The sequence below is a fragment of the Poecilia reticulata genome, chromosome 13 (assembly GCF_904066995.2).
Source record: "Poecilia reticulata chromosome 13, P_reticulata-male-v2, whole genome shotgun sequence".
NCBI lineage: Eukaryota > Metazoa > Chordata > Actinopteri > Cyprinodontiformes > Poeciliidae > Poecilia > Poecilia reticulata.
Window position 1 is genome coordinate 19367239 of NC_088842.1, and position 20268 is coordinate 19387506.

General features: G+C 38.2%; 1 protein-coding gene across 1 annotated transcript; it reads right to left on the reverse strand.

Annotated features, from left to right (window-relative positions):
* Window positions 1-300: 300 nt before the first annotated feature.
* bace2 (beta-secretase 2) lies at window positions 301-18833 on the reverse strand. Its single transcript, XM_008425295.3, has 9 exons — window positions 18216-18833; window positions 12166-12254; window positions 10603-10819; window positions 8546-8677; window positions 7794-7928; window positions 6121-6222; window positions 5642-5791; window positions 5376-5544; window positions 301-2129 (listed from the first exon to the last, which is right to left on the reverse strand). The coding sequence occupies exons 1-9, from the start codon at window positions 18507-18509 to the stop codon at window positions 1891-1893; spliced, it is 1527 nt and encodes a 508-aa protein (XP_008423517.1). The 5' UTR covers window positions 18510-18833; the 3' UTR covers window positions 301-1890.
* Window positions 18834-20268: the final 1435 nt, after the last annotated feature.

Sequence of the window (20268 nt, forward strand, 5' to 3'; positions counted from 1 at the left end):
TTTGATGCCCAAAGTTATCTTTTAATTATTTGTTAAATAAGAAACTGAGCCCAATTCTTCTGCCACCTCAGTCACCTTGGCAAAGGTAAGATTTGAAAGGTAAGCAAATCTTCATCAGTGCAGACAGAGCATCTGCATAGAATAGCATAAAACTAAGTATTATTAATGTTCCACTTGTGTAGCACATTTAAAAATAGCGGAACAACATCTGGTAAATTCATATGCTATTAAAGCCCAAATAAGCTGGACAATGGTGGGATTGAGATATAAGAAGAGAAAACAAAACAAAAAACACAAGGATTAATTTTTTTCTCTTTGGCTCCCAAAATATTTTTTTAATTTAAAATGTTTGATTTGTCCCAAATGATTTTATTTACAACACAGTTACAATGTTTGGCACTGAAAGCATACACAGTTAAATAAATGAACAGTCAAATATTCATGTGTACGTCAAAATAAAGTTATACATGTTCAGAGTTCAGACTTTGGGCAACATTAGTAAGACAAGTATGAGTGTGCAGCTCAGGAGAACTCACTGAAGTTTAAATCTACATTATTCCACACAGTATTTTTTGTCCTCCCCAGCTTTACTGGTGAGTCGTCTTGTGTAGCATTAATCTGGCTGATGTGCAAAGACTTTTTTATTTGGAAGCCATTAAGTCAGTTAGATTTCCAGACTGCTAACCATAGTCATACCCAAAATGAGGAGATGTTTTTCCAACTTATGCACTTCAGGAACTCTTCACATATACTTCTTGCTTTGTAAAACAAAAGGTGTTGTATAGAAGTAGCCTTTTGACATTAGGCTACAGGATCAGAAATAATAGCGTAACAACAAAAAAAAAAAAAACTCAAACACATAAATCTGAAAATGTACAGATTTACACAAATAATACAAAAAAAAAATTGTATAACATAGATATTGATCTGTCGCTTTGTATTATACTGTTGATCAGCTTTGGAAACAAAGTGCACTTCAGCAGAGTGAATCTTAACCTGCTGATACGATTTATCAGTTTGAGCAGAGAGCTAAGAAACAAAGGCACTGCAGGCAACGTAAACCTGTTGTTTTAAAGTATCATTAGCACTACCAATGGTTATCTGAGCAGCTTTATTCCCACAAACTTTCATTTTGCCCCACCTAAGAGTGGAGAGTCAGTATACAAAAAGCCCCAACAATCAAATCAAAGAATTGGCAAAAGTGTGGTAAACTGCAAAAAGAAAGATTTGTTGTAGATAATCGACACCGAGTTTTAAAATATACGTCCCTTGAATAATAAAAACACAGAAGGGTCCAAAGGTGCTCCTCATCTCCTTACTTCTAATAATACTCATAGCTGGGTCGATGAGCAGCAAAGAGACGAGATACTTTGTGACTTTTATAGTTTGGCGGAGCTTCGTATTTTATGTCCTACATTTTACCAAATAACTTGGTTCAATTGAGATGTAGAGGTTGAGAACACACTCTTAGTGTATTCATTTTTCCATTAGGGAAAAAAATGAGCCACAACCACAAGACGTCACTGCGTTGAGGTTCATAAAAGCCATAGTGAGAAGGTCCTCCTTTTATCTAGACACCGTTCACTTTGTTTGGTTAGAAGTGGGAGGAAGAAAAATGCAACCACTGGAGCACACATTCAGCTCTAGCAGCTGTTTTAGGACTTTTTTTTTTTTTATCAGCTGTTTTTAAGTGGAATTTCCCTTTAAGAGGCAGCTCATCTGTCCGTCTACCTCCGTGGGCCAAGCTTATGAGTCCAGCCTAATATCATTCTTATTCAGCATGGCTGATCAGTACAAACTGACCTCCACCCTCTACTCCGCAGCTCTGGACGGGCTCTGTCCGCTGTCTCCCAGTCCTTTGACCGTGCTCGCCCGTCCGTTTCCCCGCAGTCACTTGATGCGATGCCGCACCAGTGAGGACTCGTCTGTGATCTCCCCGCGGTCACGGTGCCTGCAGGGCAGCAGCAGCAGCAGCAGCAGGCCGATGAGGATCAGGGCGCAGACTGCCACCAGGGCGTAGGAGATCATCCACAGGACGGGCTCCTTCAGCACGCTGCTGGAGCAGTCTGCTGCCACGTCTGCTGCTGAGAAGGGCCCGGCGATCTCTGAGAGAGGCTCTCCGTCACTCACTGCAAACAAAGGCGAGACAGCTCAGAAGCAGGAAACCCTACTATCACCAAAAAAAAGCTAATTTGGAAGCAGTGAATATGGCTGTAACCAATGATTATTTTATCAATCAATCAAATTTTATTTGTATAGCACATTTCAGCAGCAAGGCATTTCAATGTGCTTTACATAATTAAAATAAAAATAAAAACAGAATAAACTGAGAAAGAGATTTTGAAAAAGATTAAAAAAGATAAAAACATTAAAAGTTAAAAATAAAAACATTAAAAACATCGATCCACGTGAGGACTTGCCCTTATGGGGTCTCCTCGAACAGAGTTTTAGCAGAGCGACATCATACAAGGATTATTTTAGTAATCAATTATTCAGTTACTAGAATAACTGCCATGCAAATGCAAAAGAATGCATCTGCAACTCAGAAATACTTCTAGCATGTGAAAAAGCTCAGCTCTTTCTGCTCAACTTAACCTCGGTGTGGGGCTGGACTGTTTACTTTTTTTTTTAATTAGATAATAAATAATTGGATAGCAAAAAGTGCTTCATATAAGCTTCTTCTTTTTTTTTTTTTTACAGAATTTGAACCAGGTGAAGTTGGTGTTTCTTTACCGGAAACAGAAGACGTGTCAATTTTGGTGGGAAGATGGAGATGAATGCAAAAAAACAAAACAAACAAAAACAAACTTGAAACTGAGACAGTTTCACCCCCCAGCTGGACAGTATTTAAAATCTGATGTCCTCAGATTCTCTCCATCCACTCTGAGATTTCAGACTCCAGATGTGCAACGCTGGTAGAGGTGAACCCCAAGAGACTGCAAGTGGCTCTACAAAGTGTTGACATCCCACTCTTCAGAGTTTTATTTACAACAATCATGCATTACTTTGTGCAGGTTTATCACAAAATCCTAATAAAATAGATAGAAGTTTGTGGTTTTAATGTGGCAAAATGTGGAAGTAGTTTAAGGGGCACGAAAGCTTTTGCAAGTTAATCATGTTACTGATGAATAAAAATTTGAATCCAATGAACGGAGAGAAAAGGGGCAATTTCTAAACAAATGCAAAAGGAGATTCCCTTCTATATCCTCTGCAAACTCTGTGATATTTAATAGATTATTGTGATAAACAGAATGCTAAATATCACATAGTGCCCATGCAGCTTCTTAAATAAAGCTGTCAGCTGGAGGGTAATATCCTGAGGTTCACGTTTAAAACTGAAATTCCTGGTTTCACAGAAGCGCATCAATAGGCCGTTTGTCTGTGCGCCAGAACAGAGAGGAAAGTCGGCAACTAAACGTCACAAGCCTGCATCCTCAGCCTTAAGCCAACATCTGCTTCAAGAGTGTTTGCTTAGTTTCAACAAGCCGCTCTTTGTACTTTACGATGTGAACAGGAGCCCTCTCCAAAGCTCATACAAACACAAAACCAAACTATTCACCTAATTTAACCTGATGCAGCACATGAGCATAACTTGCTAAAAACACCAGAGGTGGATTCTGCACATGGGACAATGTTTGCCGAGTGGCTTCAGGTCAGCAAAATCTTACAAAGCGTTGGTCCGTCAACCTGAACTTAGAGTCCGCTTGTATCCTGGTTATTAATTAATCCAAGTCTATTCCGTGTCTTTTGAAAGTTTTCATATTCCTCAAACCTTCTGGACTTCACCAACAGATGAGGTGGAAGGGAAAATTTAACTTGATTTTTAAAAAATATTTACAAATGAAAGTTTGAAATATATGGAGTCCTGTAGGGGACACAAATAATTTTCTTTCTTATTGCATTTTCTGGCAATAGGTTTGCATCATCTTGAAATAATATTGTATTTACTAGTCAGTTCGTAAAATAAGATGAGCTTTACTGTCCAAAGTTACATTATGAATATTTAACATGTACATTAACACAGTTAGTAGCACATATTTTACTCATTTTAAATAATATCTGCACATCTCTGCTGTTACAAAGTTTTTATTGTTACTTATAAATAGCTCATTGTCTTTAAATACACACATTTGCACATTTTGTACATTTTTAAAATGAACCTACCTATTGCACATTAATTTGAAATGGAGTAGGCTTTTTAATAACTGCATTTTATTCTGTGCATGTATGCTATATTCTCTCATCTTTATGTGAATCCTTGTGCTTTGACAGCCTGTCACTTTGCAGCTGTTGCACCAAAGTTTCCCTATTGTAGAACAATAAACAAATTTCAATACTATTCTATTTTTTTATTTGTGAGATATCTGAAGTTTTATGTGTTTTTCTTTGGAATACAAACGCACCATAAATTTATGTGCAAAATGCCAGAGAAAACAGTGCCAGCCAGACATGAGCTTTTCATGTCTGGCTGGCACTGTGTCTGTCATAAACATGACAGAAACTTTCTGTAAGAAGGAAAAAAAAGCCAAACTAGTTGGACTATTTTAAATGATCTTTATGGGGTAATACTGCCCTCTACTGACAGCTTTAAACCGTCGTAGAGGGTCTGATTATTAAGCAGGTCTGATTAGAAAGGCCCCATTGTCATGTGCGGTTCCATTTCATGCCATCAGTTATTTGTATTTGTTGGTTTGTTTGTATATATTATACAAACAAACATGAACACCCAATTACCTGATATATATTGGAAACACGTTTCCACTGACGACCTTTAAAAGTCTACCTATGTGCAACTTTATATTGACATTTCTTAACACCATGACTGTATGTAAAATAGACCAAGATATATTTGCCAACTCATTGTGAGTTGGCAAAAACGTCTTGGGGAGCTTTGAGGATTATGGTCCACTATTCTGTGTGGCTTGTTTAATACTTTATACTTAGATTAGATTGGGCACAGGATGACTTAATTTAGTTATTAGGTGACATCTGAATGTAATTGGATGCATTAGATTTGTTTATTAGTAAACAAATCTAATGTGTAGTTAGCCCTCTACAAATGTAGTTAGTCCATTTGTAGAGGGCTAACTACAAATGCGTGAAAAACCTTTCAGATTTCCATTTGTAGAAAATGCCGAGAACTATTCTTTTCTGTTTCCACTTTACAGTTATGGACTAAGTTGTGTTGGTCTATGAAATCTCAATGAAATACAAGCTTGTGGCTCCAGCAGGATATGAGAGGAGAAAGTTCAAAGTCACTCTCCGCGGAAATGTTTTGCTCTGTTTAACACCAAGGGGCATCATTAGGCTGCCATCGAACATTTTCTTGAAATGTTGCTACTTATTAACCTGTCTTTAGTGCGTAATTTTCTTACCTGCACAGCTGCTGAGTGCGAAGCCCAGTCTCTTCTGGCTGCGGTCGAACACAACGTAGAAACCTTCCATAACAGTGGCGCCGATCACCAGGCCGTTCGATGATGGGGACATACCGAAACGGAAGCATTCCAGCTCGTTTTCTGTGTCTACGATCGGCTGGATGTAAAGCTGCAGAACGGCAAAACAATCATTAGACTCGTTAGTCAGTTTGAGACCGACATGGGCGAAAGGTGGAGCTGTGATTTTAATTTCTGTGCATATCTACCTGAGGCAGGATGGTAATGCGGAAAGACTGACTGGTGTTGGTGGCTCTTAGGTAAATTGAAAGCTTTGGGAAAAGCTCCATGGGGTTCTCGTCCTTCTTCCAGCATGCAAGCTTGGTGCCATCCCAGAACCCTGAAGAGAAATTCTCGATCTAAATCACAGAGACGGAACAGAAGGTCACTACTGCGCCAAAGCAGGTTTTGATGTTATCTTTCATCTATAAGCTTTGCAGGAATGAGAGTATACTTGGAAGAATTGCGGAAGTCGATCTCAAGTCTCAAAAGGTTAGAAAAAACATAAAAAGCATTGCAAATGGCCGTCTGCATGAAGGCAAGACAATTATTTTCCTAGCAGAAAAACAATGAGCCCTTCCACCTACAACTACTGCATCCTTAAACAGTGAGTGTGTGCTATTCTCCTCAGCATCCCTTTGCTCTGACAACATGTTTCATCATTGTCTGTGAGAAGAAGGCAGCGTACCCGAGAGCTGCCTGTGATGGCTTCTACCACCGCATTGAAGACATTGATAGGAAGTCTCAGCAGTGTCGTCCCGCTGTCAACTATGGCTTTATCTGCGTTATACTGAAAGAAAGAGACCATCAGTGTTTTTTTTCTTAGTTCAACAGGCTTCTCTAAAATGTCTTGAAGAAATAAAAAAAAAAAAAGAATAAAATACAAGGACGAATTTTCACAAGCAGGTAAACCACATCACTTTCCTCAGCAGCACGGCAAGTCAGCTACATTTATAATTGTCCTATTGAGAATAAAAATGACCTTTGACATCGTCCAACTATCCTATTTTAGATGTAAACACAGTTTCTTTGAAGCTTGAGGACAACTACTGTGCTGGGATCATATGCTGAAATAAAGATGTGTAAAAATTTTTAAAAAAGCTGAAGTTTTTGAAAACAAATTTTTTCTTTCTTTCTCCATTTGCAATTTTGAGATACTAGGTCTCCATAACACTTTATTACACAGAGTCTAAATGTCAATGAGAGTGATATCCTGTCATCACAAATGTAAATATGTGGAGATTGTTAAACTCTACTGAGACTTTGACTGAGAACTCTGTGCTTTGGACACGTGAGACTTTTCACCAACCAAAGTTCCTGGTGGGTCTAATGTGAAACCAAGGATCAATATTTAGAAATGCTCACTATTAAGTACGGTAGAGGAGCTGTGATGATGTGGGCCTGCTTCTCTCCTAAAACATCTGGGAACCCCAATAGTAGCGCTGCCTAATTTTGAAAAATGTAGTAATGATTTTTATGGTACTTATTGAAATCCCTTTCATTATTACTATTAATTATGATTATTATTTACACTTAAATAAGATAACATTTTTAAACACAATGATTTACCAGCAACAGAGTGTTCTTCCACAGTATGTAGAAAACAAAATGCTGAGCTGAAAATTAATTATACTATCTACAAAAGAATAAAAAACTAATTATATAATAAGTAAGATATAAATACATTATAAGGAATATAGAAAACATGTCATTGCTAGTAATAGATATTATTTTGACCAAACAAATTTGCTTATATTTTGAGAACTAACTTACAACTCTTGTATGCATTTTTGAAAAATATATCGAATAAATATAAGTCACTTTCAGTATTAGTTGCCCATAGATCATGTCCTGCTTAAATTTCAGATCACAGAACAATTCTGGGTTTCACAACCCAAGTTTGTTTCATAAAATCCAAAGCGTGTCACTTCAAGTGAACCGACTCTGTCTTTGTTGTCTGTAACCACTGCGACTTCTCCTACTGCTGTTTTACCCTATTAGCAATTTTCTGAAAACAGGCCCATTTAAGGCATGACTTTATTCTTCAAAATGGATCAAAGTTAACAGAAAATGCATAATAGGAGCATTGGTCCAAAGAGGAATAGTGACGAGAGCATTGCGATTTTATTAAAAACTTATTTCTCAACACATATTTTTATATTATTTATTAAATGTACTGAAATTAAACTTTGGATTTTTCAGATTTTTTTTAGTGTGGAATCATGCTGCTAGAAGACAGGATGGCATTTTTATTAGGCTTTTAACGCATCTTTACCAGGAGTGCCAATAAATGTGGGTGGCACTTCATATTAAAGTCAGAGACAGTACAGTTAGAGAATCAATACAGAGTTTGATGTTTACCTCCTTACAATCCAGATTCAGACTCTGGTCTCCAACTTCCAGTTTCAACACTTCCACCTGGTAGTACCACTCCTCTACGATAGGCGTGTACCAAATCGACCCTCGGTACAGAGTTGGTTCAGCTCCACCCATTATCTACCAAAGAAAAAAAAAAGGAAAAAAAAAAAAAAAAGCACAGGTTTATCCATCTGCTCACACTCTGGCACAGCATAGTACATAAACACCCAGGGACCTCCTACCATCTAATCCATCTGTCAGCATCAGAGAGTCACATGATGGAGATGCAGCATGTGAGGTACCGAGGTTGTGTGCGCAACAGAGACAGACCTGCTCTCAGCAGGAAGCTATCTTAGTTTAATGAGTCACTCTTTAACCAGTGTGGGCATCCAAAGGGAAAAGATGCTGACACGCAACCACGTCAACTATTTTGTTTTTAAAACGCACTCGGCTGCTCTGATCATCCATCCATCCATCCATCCATTTTCTCCACACCCTTGTCCCTTAGAGGGGTCGGGAGTGCTGCTCTGATCAATTAGTGTTAAATCATCATGCGAGTAGAAACTGCTGAACAGCATTTCAGTGTTTCGGCACAACTGGTACTGTTTATATTAAAAGAACAAAGATCCCAACTCAAAAGTGCAAACTCAAAGCCGATATCAAATAATATTTTAAAGAATAATCCAATTTCGAAATTAATTAGTATATAAAGTATTACTTAGGCAGACTTCTCCGGAGTCGTGCCGGATACTTACAAGACTGCCAGCAGGAGGGTTGACTGCGCTGCTGGCTGACAGGCCAGCCCCGCACATTTGCAGAGAAAACATGTTGGGAATTCCCAGCTGCTTCACCACAGAGTTGAAGAACGGCTCCACGGAGGAGTCGGGCTGATCAAGAGACAAGAAAGGCATAATCAATCACCATCCATCAATTTAAACACTGGAACATAAGCTTATACATTGTCTGGAGAGAATAGTCTTACTCCTGGTTGGGGTTTTATGTAATGCACTAGATAGCACACAATCGTGAAATAGATAGAAAATGAAGGTGTTCCATTTTCTTAACGAATAAAAACTAAAAACAGAGTAGAATATACTTGAATTAAACCTCCTTTACATCCAATACTCGTAAAAGATCTAGTGCAACAGACTACTTTTAGAAGTTACCTAATTAGTGAAGTTTCCACGCGTTACAGGCCCTTTTCCATTTAGAATAAATATTGCGAAAAACACAATCATCAATAGCAGACCAACTGTAGATCGAGGGATGCAGTAATGAAAGAAAGTAATTCTGAATTAAACATTAAAAATGTTCTGACCAAAAAGAGCAACCGCAATAAGTGCATGACCTGCAGGTCCAAAACAAGAGTTCTGCCCTTTGACCAAACAATGTTCTCTCTTTAGGTGACAAAGTTGTTCATGTCAGTTCTGTGTTATCCCAAGCATGACTAATAGTTCTCAGGCAAGCTGAACCTGATCTTTTCAGAGACAACAAAAGCACAAAGTGGTCAGTGTGAGCATATCTGCTCTTTAGTCACTGGCATTTGATCCCAAAGGTTACCAGTCAGCTCAGGTAGAAAGAATCTCTTGTGCTGGTCCCAACTAAATTATCATGTCGAAGAAAGCTAACAAGGTCAAGCGATTTGGATTTTGTCACATTTTACAGAGCTGTGAAAAAGTCTTTACCCATATAAACTTTTCCAGTTTTTCACTTTTTTGTGTTTCACTTACACATCGGATCATCAAACAAACATGAAAATCAGACAAAGATGGTGATGGTGATGACGAATTCTGCAAAGCAGAGTAGGCCAACATTCCTTCACAGTGACGTAAAAGATTCATTACTGGTTATCACAAATAGTTGTTGCTGCCAAGGGTGGAACAACCAGTTACTAGCTTTAGAGTATAATTACTTTTCAAAAAGAGACGGGTTGGTTTAGATAGTTTCTTTTCTTCCTTTAATTAATTAAACCATCATTCAAAAACTGCTTTTTGTACTAATAGAAGTTACTGTCTGACATTAACATTTGTTCAAGTGGCACAAGAGAGTGAAAACAGAAGAAATCTATAAGAGTAAATACTTTTCCACAGTATGCAAATTTTAGGCTACTGAATGTCTCAAAAAGGAAGCAACTTATCTGTATCAAATATATCATAATGATATAGAGGAAATGAGATTGAATCAAATAAGAAAATTGTTTTTTTTAAGAAAACAAAGCAGAGCATCACAGTACAGGCTGCTGAAAATGAACCATTCTGTTGTCATGTGAAACATCAGTGACTACATTAAGATAAGATCTCATACTGAAGTTATGCGGAACCGTGAAAGATATGCAGAGCGGGATCTTACGCAGTACTGCACGGAAGACAAAGCATTATATCAAGCAAATCATCTTCCTTTGTACAGCTTTTATTGTTACAATACCAATCTATTTTTAAAGTCATTTCATACATTGCAAAGACTTTATAGCATCTTTCCTAGCCTATTTAACTGGAACACCGTACTGACACTGTATCTCTCACTGGGGAGAGAAACCGACAGAGGCCGCAGCGTCCAGAACAGCTATTGTGAGCAAATTAAATTGGACACAATCACAATATTAATATACAATGTACTGCTAATAGCTGCACTATTTAATTGATTCTGACCATTTAATATCCAACTCAACATAGTGTGCATTTCTGTCCTCCAAGCAGCCAGGACCAAGCCTGATGGGACAGTTGCATGCTTGTTGTGATCTGACTGCTGTTTATCTCCTTGTTTGAGACATATCTTTAAAAGGTCTTAGTGGGTCAAAGAGTCTGCATCTCACCCGTGCCAGCATTGGGTAGGCCAGCCCCAGGATGCCTTGCCAGTCGATTCCAGGTAAGAAGAAGCTGTCAGACAACTGGATGGCGGCAATGTTGATAGCAATGGTTCCATTTGGGCCCTTGGGCAAGGAGACGAGATCAGTTCCCAGAACACCTTCCCAGTTGCCTTGTGTGTACCTGACACCCACTGAGCGACCAGTTGACTGGAAGGTACTAGAGCTGGGGAGAGGAAGGAGACAGACAGCGTGAAGAAAAATGGTGCTTTTTTTTTTTTTTTTTTCTTTACACAAAGAGACAATATTAAGACAATGGAAAAACAACAACAAAATAACTAAAATAATGAACAAAGATTGCAGCTGCATTAAAAAAAATAAATAAATAAAGTTTTTATTTCTGTTAACTTTGATTACCAAAATATAATCTCTTAGAAAATTTCCAGTATAAAAGCTAATAAAAGAAATTTAGTTTTCCTACTGAAATGTATGTCCATGTATTATACAGTATGTAAACTCAATGCTTGATCTGAGCTCCTTTTGTATGAATTATTAATCAATGTGGCATTGCATGGAGTCAATCAGCCTGAAGCGCTGGCGTCTCATCTTCCTCTTCACAACACGCCATAGTTTTCTCCATGTGGCTTAGGTCAGGGGTCAGACACAGCGATACCACGGTAATAAACACACGTATTCATATTTTTGGTTGCCTGGGCAGGTGCCAAACCCTGCTGGAAAATGAAATTAGCATTTGTATAAAGCTTTTCAGCAGAAGAGCTCGAACTTTTCCTGGAAGTGAGCCAACACCAGCAAAGGACTTAGCACCTTAAATCATCACTGACTGTTAACTTAACACTTGATCTCAAGCAACTTGGATTTTCTAGTCTCTCTCCAAATACTGGGACCATGATTTCCAAAAGAAATGCAAATTTTTACAAAATTTGAAATAAAGATTTTGGCTTACGGAGCCCAATCTTTATTTTTCTCTTAGCCCAGATGAGGCTTTGAATATCTCTGGTTCAGTGGTGGCTTAATACGATAAACTTAACAGTTGTAGCCCATGTCCTGCATGGCTCTTAAAGTCCTGACTCCCATTGCAGTCCATGCTTGCTAGGCTGTTGTTATCCCACTACTTGTCTACTTTTTGATCACATTTTTTCCTTTCACTGAGTTTTCCACTAATATACTTGGATAGAGCACTCAGCTTCTGTAACTGTGCTCGTTTGTGGCTTATCCTCTCCTTCTGGAGGGAGTCAAGTCATTCTTTACCATGACTGTAAAAGCCATAAAATGGATATGACATAAAGTTTCTGTATTAAAAACAATGTTTATTTTGGTTGTTTTATTCTTAGGTTTTCATCAGAGGTAAGCCATAGTCATCAACATTAACAGAAAGAGAGTCTGCAACTATATCTCTCTGTTTGTTAGGCAGCTAGAAAGCAAATAATGTCCGCTGAATTACCAAAATAATTCTCAGAAGAGCATGTATTATTTCTGTGATCTACAACTGTAGTGTTGTGTTTTTTTCAGGAGCATGTGAATTTTGCCACACAAGGTGTTTGTGCCACTCACAGTGCAGTGTTGAAGTAACTCGTAATGAATGGGTGTGGAGCAGCAGCCACAGCAAAGTTACTGCTGCCTGTATCCACCAGGATGTTGAGCTGAAACACACAAGAAAGAGTTTGCTTTAACAACTGATACAAGCTGCACGTCCTTACATAAATAACTCATAAAACAACACTGTAAAAAAAAAAAAAAGACAGCAGACGCAAGCAGACAGAGTTTTAAGTTGCATTATTTTTTATTTAGAGGCTTTAAAACAGAAAAAGAAAACCCTGTGCTAGAGTTTACTGTAAGTTGGTTGGGTGGAAAAAAGAAAGATTAACTTGGCACATTACTCTTCCCGCATACTCCGCTATCACACAAACTGCTGTTAAGCCACACACACACACACACACAAAATACAGCACACAGACTGTGACATAATTACTCTCTAATGTGCTATCTGGGAGACGAACATGACAGCCTCGAGCGCCTGACATGACCGTATGACCCAGCCAGCCGTTTGGGTATGTGTCATGTGGGGAATGGCGAGCAGCAGTGGATATAATTCTGTCTTCCAGGCATCAAGTCAGCGAGTATGAACTAATTAGCCAGTGGAGTTCTGTCACCTCCTTGACTAAAGCACAGGCCAAATCCACAGTCACTGAAAAGCATTCCCTGCCACGACAAGGCCCCACAACCACCTGTTTCCTCCCACATCTGAAACAAATTCGCCGATCTCTACGGGCTGTGGAATCTTTAGTCCTTCAATCAGCAGCAAACAGACGCAGTCTAACTAAGATCAGTCTTCTTTTACTGTAAACAGAGTGGATTAGCAGGAAGAAGCTACAAATGTTAGTGCAGAGAGAGACATGCCAGAAATAACTTCCTCATTCTTTGCTCCAAAACTTGTTTCACGAACACTTCTTACTGTTAAGCTAATGTGTGCATTCATAAATTATGAAACAATGGCATTGAAAGATCAATCATGATTTTTTTTTTTATTAACTTGTTCTTGTTTAGGCTTATGGGTTTCTTCTTACTGGGCTGGCTCTGGTCCCATTACCATAAAACTCCCCACCATCGCCTTGTCCATGGCAGCAATCCACTGCCTAAACAAGCCAAACAAGCCTGGCTGGAAAACACTTGTGAGGATGGACAGTGAGGGCATTTTTATTCGTCTCCATGTCCCACAACTTCTTCTAGTCTAGCTCCCGAGCCCGAGGCAAATCTCTCTCTCTCTCTTTTTCTCTCTCATCGCGGCAGCCTGCAGTTGAACACTCACTGCCTAATTGGCAGCGGCTCCGTGGTGGCAACGCGCATCTGCTACCTGTTTGTAGCAATTAGCAGATGTGAGGCTCTCCGCAGCCTCTCTCAGCCCGGCTGTGCCACATGTTAACAGATGCAGCAATTAGAGGCTGATTTGAATAGCGCCTTGTTTAACACCACAGCCCTGTAATCACATCATGATTTAGTTAGTATAATACCGAGAGTGTGACCCAATCGTATTGAATTACAGGACATTCTGGCAACAAATAACCAATTTAAATCGAAGTGGATTGAGCTCCGCTGGCGTGAATAACTGATGTAATGGACTCGCTGTAATTATGCCAAGAGAAGCAAAGTTTAATGGCCGGCTCATCTGGGCAGAAATATCAAAAGGTGGTGAAACTGCTCTTTTTCTTTGCATTATAATCCCATCTATGTCACATAATAATGACCTTCTTCACAGTATTCTGATTTTCAGAGTCACAGAGTCTTGGATTTCCATTATCTGTAAACCAATTACAAGAAACAAATGCTAGGAATCTATAACTATAAAGCAACATTTTTTAATTCAAAAATCATTTTTGCTCAAAAACATTTGAATAAATAGACATGAGCTCATCATTCAACCATCTGATTGGTGGAAAGTGCTATTATGCCCAATTGGCTTTGAAGTGTTTCAGAACCCTCGATCATTCATCCAATTTATTTTAAAATAAAAAACCTCTTTTTTGTACGACTTGCACACAACAATCACATTTTCCAGCATCGTATCAAATCGTTGTTTGAAGCAAAAATGAACCCCCAGTCGGCCAAGAGAAGTGACTTTGTCATTCGTTGCTTTCATTTGCAAATGCCACCTGTGCGTCAGATTTACAACTGCATCACGAACACGCAAAAACCAGGGTTCTGACCAGAACCTTTGTATGCAAAAAAAAAACAACAAACAACAAAAAAATGATTAATAGCATTAACATTCTTAACGCGTTAAAATCTATGTAATTAATTAAACAAAAATAACAAGTTAAAGTCCCGGGTATTCTACTCGCAAAAAAACAGAAAGGTCCAAAGGGAAGAATAGAGGTGTGATATGAAGACGGAAAAAGAGAAAGGAGGAACACAAGAAAAGGAGGTGAGTGCATGAGAAAGGAAGGAAAAACGAGAGGACACACAAAAAGGACAGAAGGCTGTAGCACTTACACAAAATGAGGAATAAAGTCAAGAAATACAAATACTTTTCTAAACGTTTCCACACTACACAATGGTCATATCTACAATTTAACACAGTTACTGCCAATAAGAGACACTGTAAGACTATACAACACAAACCAGTCATGTGGGTTCATTTCCTAAAACTGTCATAGCAGTATTTACTTTTCATCCTGTTCCTTGGGTCTGTGTCCAGAGAAAGTAACTGAAACAGGTGTTTGTTCACCTGTCCTGTCACATAACACAGAGGTGTAACTACTGAGGTCACTCTGACTGGTCTCTACGTAGGTGGACTGGCTAAAGTAATTAAAACAAAAATAAATCTGATTTCATAGGGCCTCAGTATGATCTGATGACTCCAATTTTCTTGCCCACGGTGACACATAGGAATAGGAACTAATTTGTGTGGTCTTTTGTTTTACTTCTGCTAGTAAATATATCAATCTTTGACTACAAGGAGAGAAACCAGCTGCAGGTTTCCTCTTTTAGAAGAAGCAGTATTTAATCCCATCGAAGAGAAGTTATGAGATTATCCCTTTTAATGTCCCTAACTCACAGCATCTGACTTTTTTTTAATAGCTATACTCAAAACATAAAAAGTGCATCACAGCAGAGAAAGTGCTGTTTATTGATAGGTTTAAAGTTGAAGTTTTAACCATGAAATGGAAATTAATTGAAATGCAGCCAAACAAAAACAAATTTATTTTTTTTGGTGCTTTAACATCTGATGGTTGATTTTAATTCCTGGTTAATTAATTGCTGCATTTCTGGAAAACATCTTTAACGCTTATGACGTCCAAATGTAGATAAAACATATTTTAAATCAAATTGTTTGATTTCTGTTATGAAAAAGCATGGGCTAGCTGGATATAGAACTAGAAATAATGTAATACCATGAAGTTGTGGTGGTTTATTCAAAGTTATCATACAGGGAGTAACTTACACCAATCCATGCAATACGCAGGGCAAAACTTTAAATGTCTGAATCCATGACTGCAGCGCCTGCCTATTAAGTGGAATGTGAAACTATGATAAACACTTGGGGATTTCATGGAAGAGTCACATGACGGTACTGTAAGTGTGTTTTTCCAGTTATATATATGAAAGCTGTTTATAAATAACTATCGTTTTGTCTCGTCGTAATTCAACTAGAAGATGTTTTGCTTTTCACGCACTCTAAGAAGCCTTGTAGTTCAGATAAATGGATTTTATGGTTTCAGTTTCTATCTCCTGAATGGCCAATCTTTATTAAATACCGTAACTTTGTTGGCACTCACGTAAAGAAGAAGCGCGGAGACTGTTTTTACCAATCACAGGGTCAATCAGGACACAGAATACTGTGAAAAAAAAACTGCACAAAAAAAAATCTGCGCAGCAGCGATACCGTGAAAGGTGAACCGCGTTATAGCGAGGGTTCACTGTATATGAAATAATTTATAAAAAGCAACTGAGTAATTTGTAGAATGGCTGCATATCTGAGTTTATCTATGTGCATCTGGGACTTCATTCTCATGCCTGGTCTCATAATACCTCAATATTGAGGAGGTGGATTTATTTAAATAAGACAGTTAGTCAAACATATGCGACACTTAACCTCATATTTTCTAAAAGAACAGTTTTGATTTCTCTGTACCCTCTTAGCATGTAGAACTGATAAGCCTCTGCGAGCCTGAGAAACTAAAGCTTCACCACAGGAGCCTTAAAAGCTCTGATCTGTTTAACTTGAGAGGCCCGGGGGCAACAGGTCAACTTACTAATGAGATAATTCACCTTTGGTTTAAGCTCTGCTTCAAACGCTTCCTCTCAGAGCACAATGGCAAATCGCTGCCACCCCTAAGGCCTCATGTATTCTTAATTCCCCACTCGTGCACATTTAGCCCCTCTTAATCATTAACATGATCTTGTTAGGCACTTTACATTACTAGATGAATAAAATGATGACAGATTACCCCTGGCAGAATTTCTTTGCAACTCAAAGAAATGAAGCAGGAGGTAGGGATGGCCAATTACCGCACAGTTTATTGGTATCGAGGGGGGGGGGGGAAATCATGATTAGTATCAGCAATAATGTAATAATCACAATAAATGGTAAATAATGCTGGCAACCCCCCCGTCCCCCTCCAAAAAATGTGGTTTAGTCTTGTTTTGGATTACAGCAGTGGCTGTTTTGGCTCTTTTTCCACTAGTGGTGCAATGAGATCTTTATTGTAAGCTGTTTACTTTTCAAAATATTACTGAATACATTTATTGTGTTCTGTTTGGCAACAGAGTTGCAACTGCTCCGTATATGAAATGTCCCTTTTTCACAAGTGTTTATTTCTGTGGGACTCTACATGGAGGTAGCTACAGTTAATTAACAGCTAAAAATCAAGGGTTGTTTTTTTATGTAAAACATTTAAAACTTAATTTAAAAATAAATTAATTTCCTTAATTTATTTTCTTTGAAAACGGTGGACAGGTGATTACACCCCTGGCTGTCCCGTCACCAAAAAAACCCCTACTTTTATTTGCCTCTTTTGTTTCCAGTTTAAAAAAATATGTCCAATAACAATGTAAAGTAAACCAACCCTGAATTTCTCATCTTATTTAGCAACACAACTGGGGCTTATTGCTACAGTTCTGGTCCAAAGTTTGATTGATTTGTTTTGAGAAATCAACTAAATACTCAGTTAGTTAGAGTTTTCAAGTACTAAAATACAAAAAGTCAGCTGATTTGTTCAGTAAGGACATAGTTATTTATCCTGTGCAAAGTCCAGAATTGATAAAAAGGGATTCGAAATATTTTATATCTTATTTTCAGGATTGAGCATAAATGATTAATTTGAAAAATATTGCAAGCTGGATGTGTTTTTGTTTTAAGGCAGAATATCCTCTGTTGCTGTTTGTAACAGTGAAACTATATTCCACAATAACAAATGTGGTTTAATAAATTGAAGTCAATGGACACTTACTCTAATCCCTAAAAACACATAACATTGATCACAGATTATTTATTGAATATTCAATGCCTTGAATGAAGCATAAAATTAGGCACATTTTTATGTCATAAAGTTTCTCAGCTTTTAATATAAACTGAGAAACATCCATTCAAATTTTAGCGTTATGATTCTGCAACACTCCTCATCTATAACCTCCAGAAATGAGCTCTGATTTTATTTTTATTTTTTACAAGTCTGGGGCTGCTCTTTGCTCCATGGGAGCTTTATAATCCCAGTCAGCTGCCTGGAAAGAAACACTGGTCCTCACAGGCAGCATCATGTGAGAGCAAATGTGTGGGAAGCTGTAGCCTACCTCACAGACCCCAAGGCTGGTAAAGCCAGCTGCAGCACAGCTCTGGCTCAGGCTTACCTTAATTATCCCTGATTAAAAAGGCTAATAAAGTCTCACAATAAACTACGTCACATTTATCATAAAATATTCCCTTCCTTCATGTTACACTGAAATTATTATTATTCAAGTGCGTTCAATACCTCGCATAAGATAGTGAATGGACTGAGAGCAAGCAAAGCAAAGTACAAGTCCTAATAAACCAAGTAAAAACAACAACTGTTAATTCAAATGAGGTATTAAACAAATATGTACGCTCTGTGAAGATGATACAGTACCTTTTGGCCAGGAGTGCCAATAGACATCTCTATGTAGTAGCCTCTTCCAGAGTCCCCTTGCAGGTTGTTGACCATGTCCAGAAAGTTGACCGTGCCGCTGGGATCAGAGGCCAGAGAGAGACCCTCTCCATCTGATTTCAGCGCTACCACCCGGACAGAAGACAAATTGGCCTCAGTGGTAAAATTATATTTCCCCGGGTAAATTTTCAGCGGTATTGAAAAGTAACAGTACGTCGCTCCGAAATTGAGACTAAAAACAAATGCCCAAATCGAAAACAAAGCGATGTTGGCCATTGTTGCCACCGTTTCCCCCCACCCCTCTAACGTTAATAACTGAAATAGTTACGACGAAGTTGTTGCTCAAACTTTGGCTCCTGAAGTTTTCGGCTCTGCTGTCATGTCATAGGAACAGCAGCTGTGTTGTTGTCGCCATCGAGAAAACGGAGCCTTCGTCATAAACAAACCGGACATGCTCCCAAGTCAGAAAATTATGATTGGCAATAAAAAGAAAGAGAAACTTCTCGCCGTCGCTACTTTTATCAAAGTTTCGCCTCCATCCACACCTCCAACCGTGTTAAGTCTGATATTACGAAAGAGGTGACTTCCGTTTTTTTCTTTCAAAGTAAAGAAAACACAACGCTCACTGTTACGTGATGACTAAAAAATAAAAAATAAATAAACAAAAAAAAAAAACAGCCTTGAGAAATATTATTTCTGATATAACAAATCGGACACACATGCGTACTCTAATAACTATATTAAAACTGCCGCTACCTCTTTTGCACTATGTGTAAGTTTCTAAAACTGAAATTTTATATTTTATTTTGAAAGGTAAATAAATGAACCGTTGATCGTATTTTTACAGTCTTGATTCCATTGTTTTCACCTTATCTTGCGAGATCGGTGACATATTATTTCAACAAACTACTCTAGGCTGTGTTTGGAAAAGAAGATAAACTAATATATCCAATATTATTTGCCTTGTGCGATGGCGCTTATTTAATAACAACCACCACTTCATTAAACACGTTTTAAAGTGTTTTTTTATTATTATTTTTTAAAAAGATGTTCTTTTAAGTAGAACATGATGTTGTCGTTCAGTTATTGTGTCCCGAAAAAAAAGGAAAAACCACACAATTTAAACATATTGTCTGTGTGACTGGCTGAAGGCTACACATTTTTTGTCAGGATAAATGTTACCTGAAATTCGGACTTCAGCATTGGAAAGTATGAGGGTTCTTACGCTGAACTCAAAATCCAACATGGATGCCTTGAAAATTAGGCTATGCAGTCTGCAGCCTGAAGTGACCCAAATCCGATTTTTTGGCTGTAGCCTATATGATATTTTCATGACAGTCTTAACAACACAGATCAGACTTGTTCTAATGCGACCCAGAATACTTGGATATGCGGTCCTAAATCCGATACATATATAATCTATCTTTTCAAATGTGACCTGAATCTGTATATCGTATTCGTCCAACCTGAATGTCATTGACACTCGACAACGTCACTATTCTGCGTCCTGATAGGCGCAAGCGGGAAGAAATCGTCAGCCATGTTGGACGACAATGAGGACTGAGTTGCTAATGAGCTGGCTCCTGTCAGACAACAACTTTAAAATCGTACGATATGCTCCACTATTAGCATCCACATTTACTTCCGCAAACGCGGAGCACTTCTTTTTTTAGTGGTTAGCAAAACACCGTGTGACAATATGTTAGGTTGTGTATGCAGGACACTGTGTTTGCCGTTTTTCGGGAGATATATTTGGAAGTGTTGACGGGCACGCACACAACAAAATCAGTGTTGGCTTTGATTTAATGACTTTTCTTTTGATTTTTGCCATGTAGCTTGACCGAAAGCATTTCTTGTTGAATAGACTCTACTTCTTTGGTTGTATCAAAGTGTGAAGAATTGCAGTGGCAAAACAAAGCTTAAAAAAGATTAGGGTATCATTTTTAATATTTATTTCAAATTAAGAGATCAGAAATTATGTATTAAGTATGTGAATGTAAAAGGAGCCATTATCACTTTTAGTGGTAGTAGTAGC